General features: G+C 38.7%; 1 protein-coding gene across 1 annotated transcript; it reads left to right on the forward strand.

Moving 5' to 3' along the window:
• Positions 1-474: 474 nt before the first annotated feature.
• On the forward strand, positions 475-6,758 carry LOC125917642 (transmembrane protein 87B-like). The gene is made up of 4 exons (XM_049623789.1): positions 475-646; positions 2,326-2,378; positions 5,228-5,258; positions 6,417-6,758. Exons 1-4 carry the CDS (start codon positions 560-562, stop codon positions 6,474-6,476), a joined length of 231 nt encoding a protein of 76 aa, XP_049479746.1. The 5' UTR covers positions 475-559; the 3' UTR covers positions 6,477-6,758.
• Positions 6,759-12,339: the final 5,581 nt, after the last annotated feature.

The following is a 12,339-nucleotide window of genomic DNA, read 5'->3' on the forward strand; positions in this document are numbered from 1 at the left end:
AACTATCTAAGGAAATATGTGTATATGTTTGTATGTTTGCTTGTTTGTTTAAACTCCTCTAAAATGGGAATTCAAACTAGCATCTTAAAAACCTGGTTGTTATTGCAAACATTTGTGAAATCTATTGATTTTTGCCATCCCTCCTACATTTCCAAGTGGTATGTTAAAGCCAGCCCCCTGCCCGAAGCTTCCACTGTTACCTCTCCTTTAAGGAACGCCTGGGTGGCTCAGTTGGTTAAGCGTCCAACTTTGGCTCGGGTCATAATCTCATGGCTTGTGAGTTCGAGCCCCATGTTGGGCTCTGTGCTGACTGCTTGGAGCCTAGAGCCTGCTATGGATTCTGTGTCTCCCTCTCTCTCTACCCCTTCCTGCTCACACTCTGTCTCTGTCTCTGTCTCTCTCTCAAAAATAAACATTAAAAAAATAAGAATAAATATATATAGTAAATATATAATATTTATAAATCTATATAGATATATATGTGTAGATATAAATCTTTGTTGAGTTATTAAACATGAAGGAAAATAATATTTTATAATTTTAGATATTTATCTCTATAATGTTTCTCGTAGCTGAAGGAATAAAATTAAGAGTCTCAAAAACGGTTTCCAATGGAACAGCTAAACCTGCTACTTCTGATAATTTTGTGAGTATAGTATATATTTAATAGAGTCTGTGTCACATTCATTGACCGTCAGGAAAACATTTTCTACCTTAGTATGAAAGCTTTTTGTATGAAAATCAGTTTTACCAATTAGTGATAGTAGTTAAGTCTGATGATTGTAACTACTGTAGATCTTTGCTTCTCAAGTGCTGTTCTTGGACCAGAAGCATGAGCGTCACCTGGGAACTTGCTAGAAATGTAGTCTCAGGCCCACCTCAGACCCACTGAATCTGAATCTACTTTTTAACAGGATCCCATAGATGACTCATATGTACATTAAAGATCGAGAAGCTTTGTTATAGAAGCTTAATTTTTCAGCATTTTGAAGTGATTTTTGAAGCCGTCTCAGATAACATTTGGTATCTATTAGGAAAGGATTTTATGTGTTGCCTGTGTAGTTGACAAAATTAGCATTTTTTATATAAAGCTGGAAGCTTGAATAAAATGGTTAAATAGAGGGTAGAGATGCATTTTTAAATATTTTATGCATATTAAGCAAAGTGGAAATGCCTCTCACAGTTTTCTATTCTGCTTTCTTATAATTGTATATGTTGTGATTAATAGAATATAAAAATTTATGTGTGCTTGTAAGTTCTGACAGAACAGATGATATATGAGAATAGGTTAATCTGTTCAGTAAATCTTTTCATTTTTTGTTAATCAATAATTCTGTAAAATGTGTTCTTTGAGTAGTTTTATGGTGATTTAAACTTTAGAAAAATTACAACAGTTTTAATTATCTGGTGTTAGAGCTATTAAACTTCAAATTTTTAAAGATATTTTCCTTTTATTTTAGGGATATACAGTATATCCCACTTTATTTTAAAACTCAATGCTTACCAAAACATCAAAGGAATACTTTTTCATTTCCCAAAATTAAGTGCAGTCAGCTCTTGATCAGAAGCCTTATCTCATGAGAATTGGGGTTCCTGTTAATACTGGCTCAGCTGCTTTGTCTGTCTAGGTGAGCAAGATGTGATTGACACTTGAGTATTCCATGTGGCCAGGTAGATCACAAAGAAACATTTTTATTTATTTTATAGTATAAATCAAAATATTCAGTATACCTTTTCTTTTTCTTTCTCCCAATGAGATAACTATAAGCAAGCATCTATTAAAAAACAGATTCCCCAACTGACCTGTTTTCCTTCTCTTGTCTCCTGCAGAGAGATGAGTGTAAATACAAGCGATAGAAATAAATAGGCTTTTGTAAAATTAGAGTATTTGCACTGTCATCTTTTTCGGTTGAAAAATTATAAACTCATGATATAAAAACTTGAACAAATTAGGAGGCATAATGAATGCTGGGAGCAAAAAAACCAATACAAATCAATATTCTTGCTATTTTCTCATTAATCGACTCTGTGTTTCTACTCTGTTTTTTCAGGGTAAAAAAAAAACCCAAAACCCACACCTGTGCATCTAATGTAAAGAAAACCAAGAAGTAAAAAATTCTGAAATCCAAATTTTTGTTTGTTTGCCTGTTTAAGAGCATACTGGCATAATTTCTGTGTGGCATAAGTGCCAAGTTCTTAGGATATGTAGAAATGAAAAGAATCATGCATTTGAATTTAAATGCTTACATTTTATATACATTATATTTTACAATTCTTTCAGGTCATACTAAGCAAATGCTGATATATAAATATTTATTTCTACAGGATGAAGATTTGAAGTGGGTGGAAGAAAATATTCCCTCTTCATTCACAGATGTGTAAATATCTTTTGTTAAAGTTTGAGTCTAAAATTTAGTATATCGTATAAAGAGATAACTTTCATGTTCCGTCATGTGCTTTTCGAACCTCGTACCTCCATATGTTTTGATAGGCCCCCATCACTAGTGAATGGCTAGTGTCATGTCAGGCTACAAGGAGAACACAGCCCTGCCTTGGTCTTTCCTTCTTCTTTTTTCACTGTACAACAACCATGTGAATGCTTGTGGCCTATAACCAACTCCAGCCCTTTCTGATCTAAGTTTTTCAGGATTAGAATCACTTTATCTTGTTTCAACTTTCTATTATGGAAAAGTTCAAACATATGTAAAACTTTTTTTTTAAAACACATGGAACCCCAATACCATGTATGGTGGGGAAGCTTTTGGAGGAAAAACATGAGCTTCGGCAAAGTATAGACCAAGCCCCTCGGGAACTTTGAGCTGATCGGGATCAATGTTCTGTTTGACGCAGTGTTCTGTTTGATAATGTGAAGCAAGAATTCCACGTAGCTGTTTCCACAACAGAAACCAGCAGGATAGGCAGAGAGGATAACATTTTCATATACTGTTCTTTCCTTTCCCTGCTCCCATTTACTTCCATGTAGACAGTTTCTGTTTAGTATGAAATTCTGTTTGCCTGTCTTAGGACAATTTGAACAGATTATCACTTTTCCTTATCTCTGATCAGCCATAAAGGACAGCTTAGCGGAGTTCACCTCCCTCTTCAATGCACTGAATACATCTTACTAAGTTTTCAACAATCATTAACCTCACGGAGGAAGCATCTTTGAGATTGCTAGTGTTTACCTCCAAACAGTGCTGAGCATCCAACGACGGTCTGGGTCTCTCAGGTTCTGGTTCAAGTTTCCCCGAAAGCAGTCCTCTCCCCTGGGTTTTCCTTGATAGTAGTATTCCAGACAGTCTAACGTGGCCCCTTTCTCACACCTAGTTAGTCTCTTGCTTCTCTTTCTTCTGCCTTCACCGTAGACTGCTCTGTAAGTGGCGTTCTCTGGAGTCTCACAGTGAGGGGACTTGCGTGTGGTAGCTCTGGCGTATAGACTTTCCCTTCAGGCTCGCTCTCTGTCTGTGAGGGAGATCTACCACACGGTGGGGCTCTACTCTCGGCTTTTCTTTTTTATCTGTGTTTTCTTTCCCAAGCAAAGGCTGTATTGTAGAACTCTCTCTAGCGCCCCCCACCCCCAGTAGACACCCATCAGTGGTAATGATGGTATGGGAATTAAGCAAGTACTTGATTCCATAAATACCTTTCCTAATACGTTTCCGTGTCCCTCTATTTAAAAAAATTTTTTAATCTTTATTTGTTTTTGAGAGAGAGACAGACAGACAAGAATGAGAGCAGGGGAGGAACAGAGAAAGACAGAGACACAGACTCTGAAACAGGTTCCAGGCTCTGAGCTGTCAGCACAGAGCCCGACGCGGTGCTTGAACTCAAGATCTGTGAGTTCATGACCTGAGCCAAAGTTGGATGCTTAACCGACTGATCCACCTAGGTGCCCCTCTCTTTATTGTATTTAGTTAGTTAGTTAGTTAGTTAGTTAGTTGGGGTTTTTTTAATTTAATTTTTAATTTTGTTAAATTTACGTCCAAATTAGTTAGCATATAGTACAACAGTGATTTCAGGAGTAGATTCCTCAGTGCCCCTTACCCATTTAGCCCATCCCCCCTCCCACAACCCCTCCAGTAAGCCTCTGTTTGTTCTCTGTATTTATGAGTCTCTTCTGTCTTGTCCCCCTTCCTGTTTTTATATTATTTTTGTTTCCCACCCCTTATGTTCATCTGTTTTGTATCTTAAAGTCCTCTTAGGAGTGAAGTCGTATGATTTTTGTCTTTCTCTGACTGACTAATTTCACTTAGCATAATACCCTCCAGTTCCATCCATGTAGTTGTAAATAGCAAGGTTTCATTCTTTTTGATTGCTGAGTAATACTCTATTGTATATATATATACCACATCTTCTTTATGCATTCATCCGTCGATTGACATTTGGGCTCTTTCCATACTTTGGCTATTGTGGATAGTGCTGCCATAAACATGGGGGTGCATGTGTCCCTTCGAAACAGCACACCTGTCTCCCATGGATAAATGGCTAGTAGTGCAATTGCTGGGTCGTAGGATTCTCTTTATTTTAATATACTGTATATATTTAAGGTGTACATGATGATTTGATATACATATGGACACTGAAATGATTACTATAGTCAAGCTTACTCATCCCTCTTAAGTTCTCACAGGACAGAGCCTGATGCGGGGCTTGAACTCACGAACTGTGAGATCATGACCTAAGCAAAGTCAGATGCTTAACCGACTGAGCCACCCAGGTGCCCCTTAACTGAAATTTTTTGAAGTATAGCACACATTCTGGAAAGTACAGAATCCTAAGCTCAATAAATTTGCAATATGAACACACTCATGTAACCCAGATTAAAAATAAATAAAACATCACTAGTGTCCTAAAAACCCCTTTATTTTCCTCCTAAATCACAATCCCACTTTTTGAAAGGTGCTGCTGTCCTGGTGTCTGTAACTGTCAATTATTTGTGTCAGATTTAAAAAATTCATCCCTCAGTAATCCGTTCAGCTTCTTTGCTGTGTAGTATTCCATTGTGTGAATACACTACAGTTTACCCATTTGGTTATTTTCAGGTTGGGGGCTATTAAGAACAGTATGAAAATTCCTCTTTGTGTGCGTTGGTGAGCTTCGGTGTTTACTTCTGTCAGCTGTGTCCATCCAGGAATGAGAATTTACAGATCACAGGGATATATGCCTGTACTCAGCCTTCATACATACACTAGCCTGTTAATAACATTGTTACCTGTTTTTGTTTCAGAGCTCTTCCAGTGTTAGTGGATTCAGATGAGGTAAAATACATTTTTTGCTTATTTTCTTGGTGCTGTTATTTTCACAAAGTAGAAATATATTTCAGAAAGAAATTCTGAAAGTTACTTTGTAAAACAATTACAAATCGAGCAGCCTGGAAGACTGCACTGATTTGTCAATGAAACCTAAAGGAGCTAGATCCTCATTTAAAACAGGAGCAAGATAAATGCTTGTTGGTATAAAGGGAGGGAGAATTGTTTCATGAGATTTTGAGTCTGTGATTTTCTAACATCTTCTATGTGGGTAAGAGTTTAGAATACTTTAAGGTGGCAGTTTGTCTGAATTAATTTCTTCTACTTGGGATATTTTGCTAAGGTATTAGAGTTTCTACTCATTCTCATTTACTAAGCAGGAAATTTGAATCGAGGTTGTGGATTTGGGAAGGTTTGGAGGAGAAAATTGAGTTCTAGATCGTCTGGACATTGAAGGGTGGCCCAAGACAGGAAGAAGTCTGAGTAGTAGGAATTAGAGGATGGATATTGGGAACTCTAGCTTATGGGCAGGAACAGTAGGGGAGGAAGTTAGTGGTAACTGAGGCGTAATTCAGGTGGTGGCTATAGAGCAGGAGAGCAGCTGCTGCTCTGTTCACTGAAGGGAAATGACTTTGGCCGTGGCACGTTGATCTGGCAGTAGCGGGAAGTTTTGAGGGGGCTGCCGTAGACATGCACCTGGCTGCAAAGCAACTGAACTTCGGGATTTAGAATTCTACAGAAAGAGACATGATGGAGAATTACTTTGTAAAGGGCACTTAGAGTAATCATTTGGTAAATAGTTGTATAATTTCAAAATACATGAACTGTGTAAAGCGAGGCAAATCCATCCGTGGATGAACCATGCCTGAGAAAAACACGTGAGCCCCATCTCTGCCTCTCACTGGTAACTCTGAACTTGAAACATTTTCCAGCTAGCAGGATGTTAAAGTTTTCCGAACTTGTCAACAGATATTGGCCAGACATCACTAGAAGTGTAGATTATCCAGTGTTTATTTTCTGAATCTACTGTTTCTATGTATATCATGAAATATACGCAGTTCCCCACAAAATTGTGACTGTGAAAGATTAGAGAATTTTGTTATGTTCTGGAAGGAGCATCAACATTTGGAAGTATGTCATCATCTTTTTTTTTTTTTTTTTTTAAAGGAAATCATGACCAGATCTGAAATGGCAGAAAAAATGTTCTCTTCAGAAAAGATAATGTGATTGGAACCCATATAAATGAAACCCAGTTAACGGTGAAGGACTTCCTCAAGACTGAAAGAGAGCTTTGTTTTGATCTAGTGCAACAAGTTTTTATTGCATTGTCTTGGAAATCTGTGTATTAAAATGAAGAATTCAGGTGGTAGGAGGTTTCTGCACCCCTTTTAAGCTACTTTAAATGTCAGCTTAATGTCCACCAAATTGCCTGGATTTGGAAATAATCTAAGAGAAGTATTATGATAAAGAAATATGCCCGGATGCTCTTAGCTAGAAGGAGGCAGGGATGTGGATTTGGGCTTTCTCTTTTCTCTGGAAAATATGGCAATTCCAGATTTAAAAATATTTTTTACGTAAACACTTCTGTTCTTCCACTCACTAACCTTTGAGGTAGAGGATGTGATTCTTCTGAAGTGTGGTAAAGCAGCATCTCCATGTCTTAGGTTTCTAGTTACTAGATGCAATAATAATATTCTTTGACTTTTATATGGAAGTGATTTGATATCAAGTAAAACTTGATTAACCGTAGAACATAAGCATGTTTATAGGGTTAGTTTTGGGGTGTGTGTGTGTGTGTGTGTGTGTGTGTGTGTGTCTGTGTGTGTACACACATATGGGTCTGCACAAGGTCCTTGTTTGTAAATATCACCATGCACATCAAATCACAGAGTTAGGTCCTCTCTAAGCTCAGGGGAACAGAAGTACACAGGAATAAGGTCTTGAAGGTCACTTCCAAGGATTTGCCCTCCCACTATCCCCTCATTCAGGCCACGTGTTCACGTGCTGCTGCTGAATCTGTGTGGGGCAGGTGGTAGACACGTGGCCAGAGGGGGACACTTTCTCCCCGGCAAGCTGGCAGATTCGTTACCAGTGAGCCTTATAGACCCTAGAACATCCTTTACATAATCTTGGTTTATTTGATTTTATAATAAAACATGTATTTGTCTGTACAGTACATCACTATTAATCTTGTAATTAATTTCTTGACCTTCGACCATGTTTTATACATCATTTTGTTACATATTATATATGTAATGTATGATTTGAAATTTTTTTGTTTTAATATTTTTTTTAATGCAGAACATTCTAAACTTGAAAGGTAGTTGAATGTAGTATGATGGAAATGTGAATGTTTTGCTGCTGTCATGACCAAAGATACAGGGGTCGCGGAAATATAGGATAGGAATTAAAGTTAGAATTTTGCATATCTTTCTTTGAAGGAGTTCTAACCTTGGGAATTGAGAATGGCTTCAGAAAAGTTTGAGAAGCACTTAAAGTCTTAACCAGTACAAACACTTAAATATAACCTTTATTATTTTTTTCATTATGAAGCCACAAAATTGTCCTTTCAAAAGCCTACTTTTTCAATTTACTTCTCATTTATTCATTTCATAGGGATTAGTAAGAAAGATCGCTAGTAGTAAGATACTTTCAGATTTATTTTCCATAGGGAACACTGAACAGTTTGGGACATGCTTCCTAGGAAAAGAGTGGCTAACAGTGTGAGTTCCATTCCTTTTTTCTGTTTTTGACACGATAATGGGCCCCTACCTACTACATTTCCCAGCATTTGTGTCCATTCTGGTTTTGCTGTGTTTTACCCCGGGCCCAGTTGTTGCAGGGCTGGAGGCGACCCTGCCTTCTAGGTCCTGCTTTTATCTACCACTCCCAGAGTTAGGAGGCAGACCCCCAACTCCTCAGCTCCAGGTGAATTTTGAAATGCAGAGTCCTGGGCTTCCAGCCAGTAGGAGCTACAAATGTAGCGGAGCAGGAGTGGGGCATCGATGTGAAGTGTGTTAATAAGGGAGACTGCCTCTGGCATTAACCTCAGTAGTGCGTACGAAAACACTGCTTTCAGCTATAGGCTGAAATGCAAACTTTTTTCATCTTCTAGAGAAAGCAGGATTCCCTCCTGACAACCTTATCAGAAATGTTTTTCAAAGGGCATATTCTCTGTCACTTTCAGTGACAATTGTGGCATCAGTTGGTGTTTATGATGACCTGAATTGAGTATTCCTATGGAGGGCCCTCTTAGCCCCCCCAAACCCCATAAACAGAAGGGGGTGTCCTCAGGCTACAGCTGTGGTTCGTACGAAGGGCACCGGGGAGAAGTTACAACCAGGGCTATCGTACAGCTCGTCACCCCGCTTCTGCAACAAGTGGTCAGGAACTGGTCATCAAAGCTTTTGAGGCTATCAGACCAGTTTATTCTTGGGGAGCCAACCAGATGAAAGGATCTGAGGGTGAGTCTAGTTTTATGTGTTTCTAGACAAAATGCTTACGTGTTCTAATGCAACTCGTGTTAGATTTATACGATGTGTGAAATCTGTGTCAAAGGGAATTTTCATGATTTGAGTTAGATTAGGATTTAATTATCTGCTTTAAAGGACAGTATATTTATTTCAAAAATAAGGAAAAATAAATGAATGTATGAATTTTTTAAGCCTGAGAGACGATGTTCCCTTACTTTTCCTGTAAAGAAAATAATTTTTAAATCTTTCGTATCCTATAGAGAAAACCAACTTTTCCTCTGTGATACAGTACATTATGTTTGCACTACCATAATGTCAGGACTGAGAGTATGAAAAATGTACACATAAGACTGATTTTTGTATCTTTTTTTAAAAGGGGGTTTCAGGTGCCCAACTGGCTCAGTCAGTAAACATGCGGCTCTTTATCTTGGGGTCGTGAGTTCGAGCCCCACGTTGGGGGCAGAGTTTCTTTTAAAAATAAATAAAAGGGGTTTGAGTCTATTGCACTAAGCTTTACAAGCTACACATGACTAACTTAAAGGGGAGAGCTGTTGTGCTAGATTTAAAAATCACTAGTTTTTTCGGTACTTGTGTCCCTGTATGGTCAACAGCGTGCACCAAGCAATAGAGCACACCAAGCCTTATACTTACAAAGAGAAGTTTAACATACTAGGTAAAGTTCTAAACATATCAAATGTATATAAGTGACAAAAATAGGATTTTAAGGAAATGTACAGTATATACAGAAGCTCAGTACTTCGTTAAGAAACTAGGGAAACGTGTATTTGAGGAGAAAACTTAGGGGTTTGAAAAGTTATATTTTTCTATTTAAAAGGGTTAAATTATTGTATAATTTGGAAGAAGTTGCTTTGAATGTAGGACAAAACCGTTTCAAAGATTTTTGTTTTAAAAAGTTGATGTATTTTTGTGCCTTAATATTTGTTCTGACTTTTAATAAAATGCTTTCTGAAATTCTAGATGATTGATTCTAATATTTACTACTGCCAGATTATATATATAAATCTTCAGGAAATATAGACCCAAACAGATGGCAGGGCATAAACAAAGTCTTAAAAAAAGGAGATACAACTAATTAACAAACATGGAAAACCGTTCAGCCTCAGAAGTGATCAGAGAAATGCAAAGTGAAAGGGTAAATTTTTAAATTAACAAGTCTGTACTAATGTATTTATAAAACCTGTTTCAGCTTTCAAAGTGTGATGAACACACTCATTAATGATAGTAATGTAATTGATTCAGCCTTTGTGAAGAGAAGGGTATAACCTTTGAATGCTGCCAATTCTGGTGATATTTTTAAAAATTCAAATTATAGGGGTGCCTGGGTGGCTCAGTCAGTTGAGCATCCGACTTCGGCTCAGGTCATGATCTCACAATTCATTGAGTTCAAGCCCCGCGTCGGGCTCTGTGCTGACAGCTCAGAGTCTGGAGCCCACTTTGGATTCTGTGTGTTCCTGTCTCTCTGCCCCTCTCCTGCTCACATTCTGTCTCTCAAAAATGAATAAATAAAAAAAAATGTTTAATAAAAATAAAAATTCAAATTATAGAATAAGGCTTCTGCACAAAAATGTTTATTATAGCATTATTTTTTTTATTCAACATTTCAGAAGGTTAAGACAAAAAGAAGTTTATTTCTTGGCCATGCAACATGGGCCTAGAGGTGGGCGGGGTAACCTTCCTCCACACATCCCCTCAGGGACCCAAAGTTTATTTCTGCCTTGTGAGCCCTCCAGCTCCTAGGTCCTGTCATCTGTATGCAGCCAGCAGGAAAAAGGACAGCCTGGGAAGTTTTGGGGGGGCGAAACCCAGAAGTGTTGCTCGTCACTTTGGCGAACAGTCACATGGCCACACAAACTGCCTGCCCGCTACTCTGTGAAGGAGAGGATGGCTTTGGGTGGACAGCTAATGGCTTCTGCCACAGATTATTTGGGAGCAGTGGAGAGGGAAGACAAAAGCTGCCTATCTATTTTCTAATGGAAACACATGGAGAGATATGTAAAAAACGGTGGTCCACAAGTAGGTTATACGATGTCAAAAAATCTAGAAGCAAGCATGGTCTCAGATCATAGCTTAATCCATTAATAAATAAAATCCATCCTGCCCCAAGTAAATGGAACATGGAGAATATTCTTGGAAATTCTCCCAGCCTTGGGGGTGGCCAAGATGAGTATCCCCCCCCCCCCCCAAGGAAAAGCAGGCCTGTTGTAATAACAGTGCTGACGGTTTAGGGAGGGCCGGGAATGCTCACGCAGTGGCAGTGGCACGTTCTGTTAACCGTGTGGTCTCAGTAGCCATGAGGTAGGTCTAGCCAGTGAGTTTACAGAGGCAAAATCAGACTCAGCACGGCCAAATAACTTGCCCAAAGTCACCCTGCTCGCAAATGGAAGGCTAGTATTAACACTGGTGGGAAGCATCCTCGAAGGGTTTCCACAAAGTCCTGGGCAGGAAGGAGGTACATGTTTGCTTGTTAGGGGATTGAGGTCCGGAATCTAAAGTGCCTGGTGCTCAGGCCTTCTCTCTCTCTCTCTCTCTCTCTCTCTGTCTCCGCAAAGAGAGAGCTTCACAATACAGCGAGGTTACACAGAATGCATCAGAGGTTGTCAGAGGCCCACTGACAGAGGCCTACTGAGAGAGACCCAGCTGAAATAAACCCCCCCACATGAAATTGAAATTCTAAGATGCGTTTGCGTGTGTTCAAGTTTCCCAGGGCAAGTTATGCCCCTTCAGTGATAGTGGATTTGCAGCTAAATTCCCATTAACATAAGCTCGTATGGTACTCAATTCACACACAAATAATTTTGACACTTCCTTTAAGTCATTGTGGAAAAGTAGTAAACTGCAATGGAAGTCTATGTACAGAGAAACTTTTAAAAGCTACCCAGCAGATGGTGCCAAAGTAATATCTCTGAAGAGTTCTGGTCTGGAATTCTTGCCTTTACAATTATTTTCTTTGATTAACTTACCAAATGCCGTTAAACAAATTTAGAGATGAAATAAGAAACTTTTAAAAAACCCAGTAAGGGTTTCCCTTCCATAGATTGTGACTTTCAGAAATGCTAAAGTAGGTTTTGCATTTCTTACCTGTGATGTGTCTTCCCCAGCACCTCTGGACACTCACCTTCGGGACCTTGATAAAGTTACTCACTTTATCAGTGTGTTCAATCTGTCTGATCACCCCAAGGAGCATGACTGATCTGCTACTAAAAACCTCTGGGATCTGTAAAAAACAAACAAACAAAACAACAACAACAACAACAAAAACCCCACCACTTAGCTATTAATGAAGTTCTTCCTTTTAAAAAAAAAAAAAAAGTACACAAAGAGCACCACCATTCCAGGAAAACAGTTATCCTTTTGGAATATTTCCAGTTCTCTCAGAATTAGAACTTGGGGGGTGTCTGGGTGGCTCAGTCGGTTCAGCATCCAACTCTTGATTTCGACTCAGGTCATGATCTCATGGTTTGTGAGATCGAGCCCTGCATCAGGCTCTGTGCTGACAGCATGGATTCTCTCTCTCCCTCTATCTCTGCCCCTTCACCACTCACTCACTCTTGCATGCTCACTCAAAAAAAAAAAAAAAAAAAAAAAAAAAAAAAAAA

Source organism: Panthera uncia, unplaced genomic scaffold, assembly GCF_023721935.1.
Source record: "Panthera uncia isolate 11264 unplaced genomic scaffold, Puncia_PCG_1.0 HiC_scaffold_2124, whole genome shotgun sequence".
NCBI classification, from domain to species: Eukaryota; Metazoa; Chordata; class Mammalia; order Carnivora; family Felidae; genus Panthera; species Panthera uncia.